Genomic DNA, 17493 nt, shown 5'->3' on the forward strand with positions numbered 1-17493 from the left:
ATACAAGTTGGAAGGCCTCTGGAAGGACCAGTCATCTGCAAGAGAAACCACATTTCAGATACAGCCAGTCACAAAGCTGAATTTGGATTAAATACAAACCAGTCATGAGCTTCAAGGAGAAAACCAAGACTTCTTCCCCAGCCGCCATTGAAGCAAAAGGGACCCACGCAGGCATCAAGACATTACTGCTCACATTCTGAAACCTGCAGTTTGACAAGGAGAGCAGTGCTTCAGGCAAAAACTGCCAAATGTTTAGGGTGGTTGTCAGGGCATTGCCATATGGTTGGCAAGAGCTTGTGCAACTTACAGCAAGCCAAGGCACAAACCTATGCTGGAGCATTGTTAACTGCTGATTCAAATTCTAGCAGATATTTATTTTTGCCTTTGTTCAAATTAAAGCTGTAATAATGACTGAAAGAGTCCCAGGGATTAACCAATATGGCTGCCAAATGTTGGGTAGTAGTCAGTTTAAAGTTAACATGCAAGCATGGCTAATGGCCCATTTCAAAGAAATGAATTTACTTGAGCCTCTGCACGTTATCAAGTAAAATATAGGTCAAAGTTTCACTTTGTCTCAATGAAAGTGACTGTTCTAAATATTCTCTTAATGTCAATGTAGACAGCTACAGATTAGCAACTAGTGAAGCCAAATGTTTTAAAGGGCAACTCAAAGGCTACTTGCAGTTAGCTTGTAGGCAGGGGCGCTGCATCATGGCTGACCCTGCACTGACCCCAGCTTAGTGTAAGAGAGAAGAAAAACCCTTGCCTTGAATAATGGCACTGAATGCCAATGTTGGCACTATTAGCCCTGTGAATGGGAGTTCCAGCAAATGGCTCAGGGGTGTATGTAAGGGCAAAGATGTAGACGAGCTCATCTTCAGTCAGCTGTAAAAAGGACAGGTGGTTACAGACACTCCTACTCAACTACAGCAAACAAGAGTAGTGTATGGAGTTATCACCATCAGCACACTGTTGCAGTCCTGTAGCTCATTCAAAGATGAGAACCTTCGAATCAGAGTCCTCACCAACTGCAGAACAGCCTCCCAAAGTAAGGCCAGATGGCTGGACCAAGAGACCATTACCAAACAAGTCTTGCTTTGCTTCTACAAGTACTGCTTTCTCTCCACATTGAACAGCTACACTGCTAGGAGTAACAGGCTGCCTCAACTGAAAATCCACTGCCAACTTGCTCAGTACTTCAGGAACAATGGGGTATCTCCAGTCCAATGGCTTCACTGGACCTTGCAGTAGCTGCTTGGTCTGAACACCAAGGGGCTCTTGCACAAGCCCTCTGGAATCACCACCCAAAGCACTCTGATATGGAGCAGCCATCTGTTGATGATTCCAAAGACCAGCAGGTGAAAAGACAGGACCTCTGGATGAAGAAACTGCAGAAGCCAAATCTGATTTGGGAGCTTTAAATCGTCCCAAATTCTCCCATGCCCTACACAGACCAAAAACAGCACACATGAGAACCACAACTGTACCCTGACTAAGCACCATTTTGACAAACATACACACAATGCCACAGTACACACCACTGCTAGGTTGGGCCATTAAATACAGCTTTGAATTAAGGTGTCTCCTCCCCTTTCAGCTTAATTCATTAACTTAATTCTACCCTGGACCTGCAGAGTTCAAGCGTTAACAAATGACAATATAGAAAGGCCATAACCTATATCCCAATCAGGCTGGAGATGAAGCTACATATATGCAGCTGGCATATTAACTGTTTCAGAGCTTTATAAATTTAGTATGAGAGGCTTTATTTGGATTACAATAGAAAGAGAGTAAGCAGGTTAAACCATAACAATTAATATAAATCAGGATGCTGAAAATGTGTGGAGCTTAGCAGTCCAGAAACTGTCTCTACTTGGTCAGGTACTAAGTCATAAATCTTACAATTCTTGTATTTTTAATTAAATGTGCAATAAAGTTATGATGCAGTGGAACTGTCAGTTTCATAACATTTGAAATGAATGATTTTCATATTAAATGATCCACAACAAAAAATGATCATTCCCAGAATAGTGTCAGTTCTAACCCTCTGTGGCTCTGTGTGTGTACATTTAAATTATAAGTAATACAAAAGTCAAACACACAACATCTTGTTACCATATATTTTTGACATATAGCATTGTATTCTTTGAAGTGTCTTGGAGTACCATGTTAATACCATGGCACATATATGATTCATGGTGTTGGGGAGGACATTGCCCCCCTTAGATTTTCTCAAACAGCTAAGACAGACACACTGCACTTTTTGCATAGTGGTGTCACTTATATGTGGAATCCAATTTCAAATTTTAGCTTCCATTGTTGTGAATTTAGTGTTAAAATGTGTAGCTGACATGGAAATTCTAGCACTGACAAGTCGTATCATTATTATACATGCAATATAACATCATATGGATATAAAAGTCTAAATAACTACAAATTTTAAGAAGATAAAATGGGCTAAAAAAATAAAATAAAAATTGTATGAAAACACACTTTTACAAAGTACTGGCATGTTTGTCAATGCATCCGTTTGGACAACACAATTGCATTCTTTCAAGAAAAACAACAAAAAGAAAGAGACAATGCATTGCTTTAACAATTTAAAATATTTATTTTCTGAATGAAAAATATAGTTGTTTACAATGGGATATAATTTAGCACTGATAGCTGTACATTATCAGAAAACGCATTCATGGCGGCTGATATTTTGCACTGTACACAACCAAATCACAAGATATTCCATCAGGAGCAAACAGTTTGCTAGTTTTATTACCTTCAAATTAATGTGGTTAAAAATTAATAACACTCAAAATCAGCAATATAAACAGTATTTTCTATTATTATGCATTCTTTATATAATACTTTATATAAGTAGCTCATTATAGAAGGAAGGGCTTTTATAGTCCAGTTTGTTCATAAATGTCTTGAAATTCCATCCTCCAGTTCAAACTAAAAACCAACCCAATTCACCAAATATTAAGAAACGGTTTTTAGGATTGTGCTTTTACAAACCTTTCCAAAATCCTTTAAAATAAATTGACTTTTGCCTCATAGTAGTGAAGTATATATGCTAAGTCAAGCTATCACACTGATGGATGTGAACAGCCCTTACAGCAAATATGTTTAGGTCAATTTTTGGAATTAAAAAGTTTCATGATATGCAGAATTCAGATGCACCATACAGTATGAAACAAAGTGATTTTTCTGTGAGGGACAATCATGTTTTTCATCGTACCATTTAACCCACCATGGTCGCATTTATTATATCTTCTAAGGCAATACTGAGATTTGAATATTTGAGGTTAAGTGGGGTTGAATCTCACAAAGAAATGTCCAGGTTATTATTTCACTCCAAACTCACAATATCATAAACCTGTATATTTTGCATAAATAAGACTAAGCTTATTTGTAGGACCAAGCCTATTTTTGAAGATATTCTTCATTGTGTCATTTTAAATAACAATTAATCACTCCCCATCAACAATTCACACACACACGCACACATCATCTTATTACTATAACAGAGTAAGCAAAACCATCCTATTTGGACAGAACAATTAATATTTTCAATTAAAATCTGCTAAATTAAATTCACTACAACAAATACTACATGACGTATCCTTACAATTATACTACACTTAAATAGTCTTATTTTTTGCACATTTCTTTCTTTAGATCTTGAGGTGAAATATGACCTGGATATTTCTTGACAGTTTTCGTGAGAGTCAACCTTTGCTCAATATGGTTACATTTTAGCTCTACACAAGTTTAAATTGATTCTTCATCACCACAATGAATCTTAATTTAGAAACCTAAAATAAAACTGTGCCTTTGTTTGAATGGGTTCCTCAGTGCGAGACAAGAACCTATGGCCACACCACGAAGAGGGAATGCATCTTAAATTGGTATTGATTTACCACAAGTGGATAAAACCTGACAAGCATTTCAATCAGTTTTACACGTGTGAATAAAAACACACAAAATTATTCTATATAGCACCTTTAAAATGAATGTGCTCCTTCAAAATTCAATTCTTCTACCAACATACATCGATTTATAAGGTTTATCAGTGTTTTAAGACTCAAGATATAAGTAAATAAACTTGATTGGCTGAAAATTCTTTGGTACTGTAGACCATCATAGCTGCTGTGTTTAAGGAAATGAGGCCACAAACCATTAATATACTCACACTATAGTTCGAGTCAATTTTAAGAGTCTGTGATGCTCTTTGGTGTCTTGGGTTCTAGAATGCTGGTGGAATCGTAGTGAGAGCTGAGAAACATACACAAATATCCCTAACGCAACAAGAAAGCTTTTCAGATTGTATGCAGAATACATTTTAGTTTTCATATACAATTTTAATACATAATATTGTAAATGTATTTAAAAGTTGTGTGTTTGCTATCACAAAATAAACACTCCTTTCTTTGGCTGTGTTGTAACTTGAGATGCTTACATCAGTAAAACCTACAAAACTAATGTAGAATTACACTTTTAGAGTAAAACCTCAAAAAACAGCATGGATTTAGCATGCCGCGTAACACTGACTTTGATACTTCATTTCCAGAGTCCTCTTAAATGCTGTCAGATCTATCTTATGATGCACGACAAGAGTGCATCTCAGAAAATAAACATGTCCAGGTCATATTTCACACCAAAATCAATTGAAATAAATAAGAAACTGTTTTGCATACACAAAAATGAAGCCTTTTATAATTGCTTTCATGACAATTAAGCATGCTTTCCCTCCAAACAGTTATTGTAATGCGAAAAAAATCATACAATCACTTAAATTGTAAAATTGTAATACATAACTTTAGTATTTGTTGCAATGCCTTTCATTTATGCAGATTTAAGTATTTTTTGCAGCATCACTACAGTACAAATACTGTATTACAGTAATGAGAATTACAGTTGAGAATAACAAGAATTACAAAAAATATATGCATATTAAATGCAAAAATAAAAGTGGTCCTAAAATCAGGTTTCCTTGTCTGTGAGCGAAACATAATTTCTTATTTTATTTTTTTCTTCTAAATTCGGGGAGAAATCTGACCTGGACATGTTTCCATGATATTCACCCAAAAAAAACTCCTGTCTTTTAAACATGGTATCCACTATTTTCATTTTGGCTTGATAAACCTTCATGCAAAAAGGATTAAAATCCACAAGGAAGCCAGTAGAAAACAACCACGGCAGTTCAGTATTTTATATTAAATAATAGAGCTGCAGCATTTGCTATGTACAGCAAAATAAAAGTGCTGGGACTGACATCCGTAAAGGCGTTTAAAAAGCCCACAGTGAAATCTGTGTTTTAATACTGGTTAAATACAGCACGCTCCATTAACTGGCACGCAGCATCCTTCATTCTTGCCCTGACTCGAGTCCCGCCCCTTCACCACTTTTTAGGGAGCGAAGCCGAGGACACGTCGCCGATCTGAGTGATCACGTTAACGGACAGAGGCCGTCTCCCCCGTGCCAGCTCTGGACTCAGATCAGTCTGGAGTTCTTCAGGAACTGAATGAGGACTTTGTAAATGAAGGTGTACTGTGAAAGTGTCTGTACCATCATCATACGCTGCTGTCGCAGTAACTTCAGAACAGTCGGGACGTCCAGCATCTGTAAAAGCACACATCACTGACCGTCAGAAAACCATGATAACAAAATCTGATGAAGCCATTTCAAATTCTAATCACATCAATAAGACTTGAGAGAGAGTAGAACTCAATATTTTCACAATTTACTATACAGCACTTTGGAATACTCGATTCTAGTCGGATAACGACTGTATTGACCAATCAGCATTCAGGACCGCAACTATCTGTTTTATAACAGCTATGAAGTCTAGAAATACAGTCCATTAAACAGGCCTTTTTCATGAAATATGAGCAGAACAAACTTGTGTCTAAATGCACTCTTAACATTTGTTTTGCTCTGCTCGCGTTTCATGAATGAGGCCCAATATGTTGTACTGTCTTGAGGTCTTAAGTTATGTCTCATTTTAATAACAAATGTTTTTTTTTTTCTCATCTACAGGAAATTAAACCTATTTACTGAGAATTTAGTTTTGTATTGAGACATTATGACATTCATCAAGACAATTAAGCACATTTCCCTCAAAAAATCTTATTACTGTATAATGCAAAAATATGTAATTTACTGTAATGGAGAAAAACAATTCGAATGTTTTTGTACATCATGGTAGTATTGGTTGAACTGCCTTTAATTTATGCTTATTTAAATAATTAAATACATCATTGCATTTATTTAAATTGTGCTACTTTAAATATTTAAATTAAAAAATAAAAATAAAAATAAATATATATATATATACTTTGAGTAGTATACCTAGTAGCGAGAACCTAATCACAATATCACAACTGAAAATAATAATTGAGAATTAAAAAAAAAATAAAAACATTTGGTTGAAATATGACTCAGACATAGCTGTTACCATATTGTGCATTTTAGTTCAGTTAATATTATACTATTTTTATATTTCATACAATTTTGTGTATTTAGTATGTGACATTTTATAATTTCAAGCAAACAAAAAAAAACAAGGATTTGAAAAAAATAAAAACGTTTTCCTTTTTTCTTTCTTTTTTTTTTATCTACTGCAAATTTGTAAAAAATAAAGATGTTTTTAATATGTTTCATCAGCTGAATGATTAACAATTTGACATTTACATTAAATTTATTATGGGGTCTACTCTTAGGTCTATAGTTAAGTGATGTATAAACCTTTCCAACAGTCACATGCTCACATCTGCGGAGAGTGATGTCATATCTATTCCTAGCAACCATCTCCTCTGCCAACAATAAGGCGTGCATAACGTTTACCCTGGTAACTGACCATTTACCCTCGAAAAGCTAGTGAGTGACTAATTCTGTCATGTATTTATGCCACTGTGAGCGCAGGACATCTGTACCTCATTATGTTCCAGACACGCAATCATGATTTCAGAGAGAATGACCACACCCGTGCGCCCCACCCCTGCGCTACAGTGCACCAGAACCGGCAGGTTTGTGTTCTTTGGATCGCTCGAGCTGTTTGTGTGTCGCCGCACGGACTGGATCTCCTCCAAGTAGGCTGAGACAGGAATAAAGCAGTTAAAAGAGCCACACCAGTCTAATAACACATAAACTGAACAATGCAGAAGAGCCGATTACAGAGCCTTGCGGCACTCTGCACAAAAAAAAAAAATGTTTAGCTTTAAGTGGTGCATGAAATACCATCACAGACTTAAACATATCATGATAACATGTCGTCACACAGGTTCAAAATGAGTAAATGATTAACTACATTTTCATTTATGGGGTAATTATTTGTAAGGAAACCCTATAGTGCTTAATTCAATGCCCATTTTCTGGGATAATTTAGTTGAGAGTCAAAAGCAAGGCTGGTTAATGTCGTACTTACAGAGGAACCCTTTGAAGTCTTCTGGGCAGCCGTGGTCGGGCCAGTCTGTGTACTGTAGATGCCAGACGGTTCGCTCTTGACCCGTCAGAAGATGTTTGATCTTCAGTCCTGTCGTGGCGTAACAGCCAGAGTCTGTACGGAAGCGTGTGGTTATCTTAAACCGCCCGTACGTAACAGTGTTGTGGCGCGAGCCAAGTCGAGGCCAATAGCGGAAGCTCTTTTCGCGACCCCCCTCCTACAGGTCAAGTCACAAAACAAACGGTTTAATAATGAAACAATGTAACAAAAGTGAAACTTTTCAGATTCAAGCACGACTGGAAAAACTAGCCAATGAGTGTCATTGTGCACAATGAGTTCAATGTGCTAAGAGACATGTTTCCATATTCACCTCCTCTGCTGTAACCATGGCGATGATGGCAACTCCTTGTTCCCAAACCATTTGCCAGAAGTCTTGGCAGGTGTTTGAGAGGGGACCTTGAGACGCGATATAAGACCATTCCTTACCGCTTACTGTAACCTGGTGAATACATTGACATTTTAAAGTCATGTCTGTTAAAGGAATATTAAAAAAAAAAAAAAAAAAAAAAAAAAAAAATTCTGTCATCATTTACTCACTCTCATGTTGTTCAAAACCTGTACGGCTTTTTTTATAATTTATTTTCATGCTACCATTTTCCATACATTGGGGACAGGGGCTGTCAAGCTCAAAAAATGACAAAAACGAACTATAAAAATAGTCTATATGACTCGTGCTATATTCCATGTCTTCTTAAGTCATACGATAGAACTGTCTGAGGAACAGACACTTAACTCTGAGCTTCTGTTGAGCTTAAGAAAAAACTTACACTTTTATTGCGCTTTTTTGTCAGTTTTGGAGATCAACAGTGTCCATCCCCATTCAATTACATTGTATGGAAAAGAGCAGCTCAGACTTTCTTCAAAATTTATATTTTTGTGTTCCATGGAAGAAAGAGAGTATGTTATGCAGATATGGAATGCCATAGAGAGTGATGACAATTTAAATTTTTGGGTGAATTAATCCCTTCAAATGCTGTATAAACTATCGTGTAAACCAACTGTGTAAAATACAACTTTTTGTGTTTGAACAGATGCTAAATAGCAAACAAACTAATAATGAAACAAATAATCTGTCGTGCTATGCCAAACTTAAAGACAGAAAGAAAACCAAAAGCATTTCAGTCATACTTCAGTTCTGCTCATAACTTCAGTGCATTATCCTTACAATGAACTGAATCATCATCCTGTGGCACACCTAAACATGTATGACAGGTACTGTAGCTCACCCTGATGTGCGAGGCATTGATGTAACCCGTGTTGTTCTCTTTGGTGGGCACCAGCTCCACACGCGTGTCATCATAGGGCAGGACGTCTTGGAAGCGGTTCCTGTCGCCGTTCTCGGGCATTTGAGCGATGGTGCACTCGCAGTTGGGCCGTCTTTTGGCCACCTGCTCGTACTCTGTGAAGACCATCCCCTGATCCACACGCTGCTCCAGTACCTTACACTGCACAGTGAACGCACAGGATATGAGGGTCTGTTCACAACACATTGACCTTATTGCCAACTACAGCATGCTATAAACAGAATCTAAGCTTGTGACTGAGTACAGTTTAAGGCTGGGTGATACAGTGCATCTGGAAAGTATTCACAGCGCTTCACTTTTTCCACATTTTGTTATGTTACAGCCTTATTCCAAAATGGATTAAATTCATTATTTTCCTTAAAATTCTACAAACAATACCCCATAATGACAACGTGAAAGAAGTTTGTTTGAAATCTTTGCAAATGTATAAAAAAATAAAAAAAATCCCCCCCCCCCCAAAAAAAATCACATGTACATAAGTATTCACAGCCTTTGCCATGACACTCAAAATTGAGCTCAGGTGCATCCTGTTTCCACTGATCATCCTTGAGATGTTTCTACAACTTGATTGGAGTCCACCTGTGGTAAATTCAGTAGACTGGACATGATTTGGAAAGGCACACACCTGTCTATATAAGGTCCCACAGTTAACAGTGTATGTCAGAGCACAAACCAAGCCATGAAGTCCAAGGAATTGTCTGTAGACCTCTGAGACAGGATTGTATCGAGGCTCAGATCTGGGGAAGGGTACAGAAAAATGTCTGCAGCATTGAAGGTCCCAATCAGCACAGTGGCCTCCATCATCTGTAAATGGAAGAAGTTTGGAACCACAAGGACTCTTCCTAGAGCTGGCCGCCCAGCCAAACTGAGCGATCGGGGGAGAAGGGCCTTAGTCAGGGAGGTGACCAAGAACCCGATGGTCACTCTGACAGAGCTCCAGCATTTCTCTGTGGAGAGAGGAGAACCTTCCAGAAGAACAACCATCTCCGCAGCACTCCACCAATCAGGCCTGGATGGTAGAGTGGCCGGACGGAAGCCACTCCTCAGTAAAAGGCACATGACAGCCCGCCTGGAGTTTGCCAAAAGGCACCTGAAGGACTCTCAGACCATGAGAAACAAAGATTGAACTCTTTGGCCTGAATGGCAAGCGTCATGCCTGGAGGAAACCAGGCACCGCTCATCACCTGGCCAATACCATCCCTACAGTGAAGCATGGTGGTGGCAGCATCATGCTGTGGGGATGTTTTTCAGCGGCAGGAACTGGGAGACTAGTCAGGATTGAGGGAAAGATGAATGCAGCAATGTACAGAGACATCCTTGATGAAAACCTGCTCCAGAGCGCTCTGGACATCAGACTGGGGTGAAGGTTCATCTTCCAACAGGACAACGACCCTAAGCACACAGCCAAGATAACAAAGGAGTGGCTACGGGACAACTCTGTGAATGTCCTTGAGTAGCCCAGCCAGAGCCCAGACTTGAACCCGATTGAACATCTCTGGAGAGATCTGAAAATGGCTGTGCACCGACGCTCCCCATCCAACCTGATGGAGCTTGAGAGGTCCTGCAAAGAAGAATGGGAGAAACTGCCCAAAAATAGGTGTGCCAAGCTTGTAGCATCATACTCAAAAAGACTTGAGGCTGTAATTGGTGCCAAAGGTGCTTCAACAAAGTATTGAGCAAAGGCTGTGAATACTTATGTACATGTGATTTTTTTTGTTTTTTATTTTTAATAAATTTGCAAAGATTTCAAACAAACTTCTTTCACGTTGTCATTATGGGGTATTGTTTGTAGAATTTTGAGGAAAATAATGAATTTAATCCATTTTGGAATAAGGCTGTAACATAACAAAATGTGGAAAAAGTGAAGCGCTGTGAATACTTTCCGGATGCACCGTATCTCTAAAAATTTAATATAAATCGCAATGTATCTCAATATTTTCAACCTTTTGACAACAGGGTCATTAACAAATAAGTAGGAATGTCATAAAATCTCGATAGATCGATTATTGTTCGGCACATTATATTCTCAAGTTTTTGAGGCATCGATATAATTTTTTTAATTAATTAATTTTTAATTAATTTTTTTTTTTAATTTTCTTTATTTATCACATTATACATTTGCACATATACAGTGAAATTCTTCTTTTTCCACATATCCCAGCTAGGCTGGGGTCAGAGTGCAGGGTCAGCCATGATACAGCACCCCTGGAGCAGATAGGGTCAAGGGCCTTGCTCAAGGGCCCAACATTGGCATCTTGGCGGTGCTGGGGCTTGAACCCCCAACCTTCTGATCAGTAACCCAGAGCCTTAACCGCTGAGCTACCACTGCCCCTAATATACAGTATTTACATAAGCTGACATTTACATTAGAAGCCTAATTTGTGTGCTTTCCAATTCACTGTCAGTTGGCCTTCCTTTAAATGTAGTCTGGCGTAATAGCTTTGGGAGACCACAAGGGGGTGATATAACATTTACTGTAACATTTACGCAGCCTTTGGAGTTGTAGCTGGGTGCTGTCGACATAGATAATAACTGTTTTGAATTTCAGAATGCATCATGTCGTTCGGCAGACGCGTCTGGTGTGCAACCCCCTAAAGACTACTGTGCAACGAGTAGCCCTATTTATATCTAAAAAAAAAAAAAAAAAAAAAAAAAAATGGTGATATAGTTCGATAACCATTGGGAAAACTTTCTGATTATCACTGCGTGAAAAAGGCATCGATCCCAAGCCTACAAATAAGGTTGTCCAAGATGATAGAAATCAGAGGTCTTTCAAAAAAAAAAAAAAAAAAAATCTAGTTTAAAACACACGTCAAGTACATAGAAATGTAATCTTTGTGTCCATGTTGGTTTCACACATTAAAAAAATAAATCATGCAATGTCTACAAAAAACTGATGGTTTAACCATCAAGTAAAAGGTGATAAAATACTTGCAAAATGACTGCTCTCAATAATTGACAACATGTTCATCACATTAGAGGTGTATTCAAGTAATTGTTTTGTGTGTATTGCATTTTTAAACGTACTTCTGAATAACTTAAAAGATCCGGACAAAAAAGTGAGCATCACGTCATTGATCCAATGTTCAATGGTGTCTAAAAGTCTGAGACTTGCTTTTGAAAAATGCTTTTATTTTGCATTATTTTCGATTCTAATATATTTATAAAAAAATGACATCCAATATTTTTTCCTGATTTTACCTCATAACCTTTTTACATTATTCAAATCCTAAAACTTTGTTTATTTCCATGTTTAAATAATAAAAAACATCAAACAAATACAAAATCCCAGATTTTCAATGTTGCATTTTGGTGCCAGTGTATCTCAATGTTCATATTAACAATTAAAAGCCCCATATCAGTAAACTACTGATCCAAAACCCAAACTGAAAGCAAATCTCACCCTCTCATCATTAGAACCGTTCTCCGGGTCATCCTTGCCTTCATCGGGCAAAGGCATTCTGGACAGGGTCAGGCCATTCAGAGCCGCCAGCTTCAGCGGACCAATTTTCTTGACCTCGGAGCGACCCTTCTTCATACCCTGATGTGAGACGACAGCGACGGACAGAGAAAAAGAAGGAAACAGAGACTGTGTAAAGATCAGTTGAGACTCTGAGAAAAGACACTCTTTACTGGAATCCTTCCATAGGTGTCAAATGGCCTGTTGGGTGGCATTCTTCACAGCGCAGGTAAAAGTCAAGTGATCAGCCACACCCCAGAGTAAAAAACACCTATTCCGCTGTCAGATTAAATACAAAATTAAAGCCACTAACAGCAGAAGGCAATGCTGTGTTAATTCATGTCACACTGGCTGCATCATGTGCAATTTCAAACCAGTTTGGATTGTCTTGTAAAATCTGCCCCTGATCAGATGCAAAAGTAGACATTCGGTAGAATGTTCAAGCTGTTCTTTTCCATACAATAAATGTGAATGCTGTCCAGCTCCATAAAGACGAATTAGCACCATAAAAGTAGTCCAAACGACTCAAGCTCAATTTCCAAGTACGGCTGGGCGATATGGCTACAAAAATGTAATCTTGAGATTTTTCAGCCTATTGACGATATTCGATGTATATCTATGTGTTTGCTCTAAAATGGCTCAAAAGTGTGTTTTATTTATTTATTTATTTTTAAATCAGAGGAACCATCATTTTATCCAAACAGCCATTGTAGCCAAGTAGATTCTATATTTTAAAAGCACTGAACAAAATATTTAAAAATAAAAAAGGCATGTTTTTCCACAGTTTTTCACTAAACGAAGACCAGGGAGAATGAGATTTAATCATTTTCATTGATGTGCACTTTAATATTTCTATTTTTTAAACAAAGATACAAAGTATCTTGATAAAAAGCATTTACCTTCATAAAGCTTTACTTACATTTTTTTTTTTTTTTGCAAAAACAACCACTTAAATTTTGGATTACATAATACTAGATTACTGTAATATAATACTGAATCATCATCATTATTATTATTTTGAGGATTAGATTTGTTTTATATAAAATATAATATATTTCAGTCCTATTTACTTCACCTGGAGCTTTTATTTTGACACTGGAAGTACAGCGTGTATTTGACAGTTTACAATGTTCTGCATCTGGTGAAACGCTGTCATCCCCTCCTTTTCTGCTATACTGCGTGCTTTTGTAGATTTGTATAATTATTTTCATTTACAATGCCTGTGACCTGCTTTAAAAGCATTTAAAACATGAACCCATGAGCCCCGCGCGTGCAGCACGTCACCCTATTATTCTGAAGCCTTTAGTCTTTAACCGCAGCCTTTGGCAGTTTATTGATCACATCCAGTATGACCATTTATCCATTTTGATGTCATTTTAATTTAATTGTGCAGCCCTGAAGAACCGTGAAATTTGTCTACGTATGCACTCTTTACGGCTAAACAAAAAGCACACTAAAATCACGATATTGCTTAGTTTTATATCGCCAGCAAAAACGTTGCGATTATATTGTGAATATTCAATATATCGCCCAGCACTAATCCCGAGTCTCCATGTTCGCATACTCGCACTTATGGTACTATTGTGCTTTTCTTCATTTATGGACTTTCAGAGTTTCTAGTCACTATATGGTTCCACGGTATGTAAAACAGCAGCACAAGTATTCTGCTAAACATCTAGTTTGGTGTTCCACAGAAGAAGCACATGAGGGCGAGTAAATTATGAGAGAATTAATTTTCTGGTGAACTTCTATAGAAGTGATTAGTCATGATTACTGACATTCAGAGCTGTGCATACATCAAAATAAAGAATATTACATATAGCTGACTAGGCTCTGTAAAGTTAATAAAAAAAGTATTATCAGAATGAGGAACCACCATTTAGTTCTTGGTTTAAACGCATTAGTGCAGCTAATTTTGGTGCGCCTCTCTTCAGGGTGCCTCTAAGAAAATACTTACATAATGACTGTTATGTCATAACACTTATCTGGTCGGCTACACAAAACAATGACTCGACTGTGCTCATCTTGTCTTTAAATCTTTAGAGAGCTTTTTAACACAAATATCTCTCTCATTCCAAGCAATATGTCTAAATGCAAAACGTAAATAGTAGAGGTAGAACAATATATCGGTTTTACCGATTAATCGGTGCTGATAGTTGCTTTTTGGAACTATCATTATCAGCAAAAATCTATGGCGATAGTTTTTTCATCATTTCAAAATAAGAGCCCCTTGTGTGTTTCGGGCTTGTTTTAGGGTGTGTTCACACTTGTAGTTTGGTTCTCTTGGTCCGGACCAAAAAAGAAAACGACACATTTAGTCCTGGTTTGCTTAGCGTTCAAACTGGCATTTTTAACACCGAACCTAAAGATACAAAACAAAAGGCACAAGGATAAGGTCACAATCTGATTGGACAGGTTTTATGGCGTATATTTTGCGACGGAACTTGCCGAACATCCAAAACAATGCTGGCTGCAGGGCTAAATGCGCTCATTGGATTTATGTATATATGGTGGTATTTTTACCAGCTGAGAACAAACGAAGAGCTAATCAAATGTGTAAAGGAGTCAAAACAGCGGCAGGAATTCCTCCGTTGCACACACAAACGAAGATATGCTGCAAGGACGGCTGACGGCGGTTCCGATGCCTGTACCGAACTGTAATGGGCAACATAGCTCCTATGATGAGAAGAACCAGGTATGCTTGAGGTCAGTAATAAAGGCAAATTACTTCTTATTATTGGTCCGTTTAGGTCCGTTTAGACGTCTTTGGTCCATGCTGCGATCAGTCGAAACGCACCAGAGTTTGTTTGGAAGCGGACTGAGACCCACTATTCAGGGAGTTTTGGTCTGCTTGTTTGGTGCGCACCAAGGTTCGGATGGCAGCGTTCACACTTGTTCAAATGAACCGCACTAACAGAGCAATCACACCAGAGTTCGTTTTAATCGAACCAAACCTGCCAAGTGTGAACACACACTTATACTTTAAAGTCATGCTTTATGCACAAAATCTTCATTGTTTTCTGGTTATTTTGGGGATTTTGGTTGAACAATAAACTGTATCTGGCATTTTATTTATTAAGGACTCTTTGTCTGTGCCCATCATAGTAAGGAAAGAAGAGTTTTTATTTTTTGACATTCTATAAATACATTTTTAAACTATCGGCCGATTAATCGGTTATCAGCCTTTCCCACCACCTTAGTTATCTGTATTTGCAAAGTCCACTATCGGTCGGCCTCTAGTAAATAGGCCTCCTTTTTATATTGTTATTTGCTATAACAGTCGTAACCTTTATTTTAGGGATGTACCGATGTATCGGCAGCCAAAATGTATCGGCCAATTATTGACCAAATTAAAATCACTGGGATATCAGTTGTAAGCATGAAATCTCTGATATAAAGCACAGATGATTTATTTATCAATATTTAGTAACACACTTTGTAAAAATATTTAATCTTTATTCTTTCTCGTTCTCACATCAATGTGGAAAAACCGCTATAAACGGACGTGACAGTTGTGAAAGCGGCACTTTGCCATAGTCTACATAATGAGGGAAACCATTCAAAACACTTTAAAAACCAGCAGACTTTGACTTCTGAGACATCGGTATAATATCCATTAATGCTGCATGATTGATAGAAGAATGAAAATCGCAATATGATCTAATGCGATTACTAAACCTAAAGCGGTTTCAAAATATAGTCTGCATTCAGTGCTTCAGTCAGCGCTGTGCGAGCAAGCGCTCTCTAGCGCCTTAATATACATGTGTAAAATTGAGTTATGTTGATTTGAACTGCAAAAACATAAGTGCAAAAATGTTTTAGAAATGCAAAACAACCCTTTTTTATGAATCCTCATGTTATCATTTTAGTTACATTTTTGTATCTTTTTAAATAAGTTTATCTTCTATTTATCCTTTATTGTGACTCTCTTTAAAATTTGGCCTGTCATGTTTTCAACAGATCCAATCCATGTTCAATAGAAATTATTTATGTTTAGAACAGTAAAAAGCCTTCGTTCCATTTTGTACATTTTTAAAGCATATAACTGGCTAAATATCGGTATCGTCCAATAGTTTTTTGGTTAAAATCGGTATCAGCCAAAAATGTTCATATCAGTGCGTCCCTGCTTTAATTAAATAAAATTACTACAACAACTACTGGCAAGACTTTACAAAGCCTAAGTGACAGACAAGAAGCAAAGTTGTTTTGACTCTCACACTGAAGTGAAGTGAACTTACGGGTGGTGGAAGTCCATCGATATTCCTTCTCGCAGTGGGCACATCTGAGACGGGTCTCTTAGAGACGTCTCTCTTGTGCTTCATCCGCCCCTGTCCACTCAAATCTCCTTCTGACACTGACGGCGCTATGTGTCCGGGCTCTCGAAAAGTCCGTAACTGATCCAACTCATCCTGCTTGTGGATAAGCGGGTGGGCTTGGTATGCTTGACTGCTAGTCAGGACGGTTTCCATACTGTGGCTAAACGGATAAGCGGGAGGATCAACGAGGGGCCGTCCCAGCGGCGTCAGGTTATGCTCAGGTCCGCACACGGCGTCCTGAGACTGTGGTGTGTGTCGGCCACTGTCGTCTTCAAACTCCTCTTCCTCACCACTACTGTGCACCAACATCGTGGCGTCAGACAGGGATTTTTTGTGCCCGTAGCACACGTCCTCTTTAATGACCGCATCCTCGGGTTTCGTCACTTCCAGGACGGCGTTGATTTCGGAGCTGGAAGGCGTGGGCAGCTTTGGTTGGGAGAGCGGGGGAGGGGTTTCAGCCGCAGATGCAGATACCTGTGTAGTTGATGCATAATATGTCCATGAACTTCACCAACATCAAGAATTGCTGCACAATTAATCGAAAACAATAATTGAGAGATTTAATGGATTTTGGCAGCTGTTGAGACATGTCCATTGCACGCTTCTGTGTATAATTTCTTGAAAAGTTGAATAATAGTTTTGTTTTTTTTATGCTTCTATGAGGGCCAATGTAAAGTTGACCATTTAGATTAACTAATCCTCCAATAAAGTAATTCAGGGGCACAGTTCTGAGCTTGTTTTGGATGTGTGGCCGACAAAAAGAACACAGCATGCAGTTGGTATATTAATGTAAATTATATCAAAATTAATCGCAATTAGAAAATAAAGGGCAATAATGGACAATTAGGACTTTTGTCAGTATCGTGCAGCCCTAAGTGAATGTCTTAGGTCCTGTAATTGGTCCTAACATGC

At 38.0% G+C, this 17493-nt stretch overlaps 2 protein-coding genes across 3 annotated transcripts in view; both read right to left on the reverse strand.

Annotated features, from left to right (window-relative positions):
- The window catches only part of LOC127410768 (zona pellucida sperm-binding protein 3-like), a 41241-nt gene extending 36891 nt beyond the window's left edge, over positions 1-4350 (reverse strand). The window contains exons 1-2 of the mRNA XM_051645983.1: positions 4190-4350; positions 1006-1444 (exon numbers count right to left, since the gene is read on the reverse strand). Of these exons, the coding sequence (XP_051501943.1) occupies positions 1006-1444; positions 4190-4350 (600 nt within the window). The remainder of the gene's footprint in view (positions 1-1005; positions 1445-4189) is intronic.
- The window catches only part of LOC127410689 (tyrosine-protein phosphatase non-receptor type 21-like), a 52107-nt gene continuing 37205 nt past the window's right edge, over positions 2592-17493 (reverse strand). For both annotated transcript variants that reach the window (XM_051645855.1, XM_051645854.1), the window contains 7 exons: positions 16504-17055; positions 12209-12346; positions 8728-8946; positions 7812-7940; positions 7424-7658; positions 6933-7093; positions 2592-5619 (listed from right to left, as the gene is read on the reverse strand). In XM_051645855.1, coding sequence (XP_051501815.1) covers positions 5491-5619; positions 6933-7093; positions 7424-7658; positions 7812-7940; positions 8728-8946; positions 12209-12346; positions 16504-17055 — 1563 coding nt within the window. In that variant the 3' untranslated portion in view covers positions 2592-5490. The remainder of the gene's footprint in view (positions 5620-6932; positions 7094-7423; positions 7659-7811; positions 7941-8727; positions 8947-12208; positions 12347-16503; positions 17056-17493) is intronic.

Source organism: Myxocyprinus asiaticus, chromosome 20 (genome assembly GCF_019703515.2).
Source record: "Myxocyprinus asiaticus isolate MX2 ecotype Aquarium Trade chromosome 20, UBuf_Myxa_2, whole genome shotgun sequence".
NCBI lineage: Eukaryota > Metazoa > Chordata > Actinopteri > Cypriniformes > Catostomidae > Myxocyprinus > Myxocyprinus asiaticus.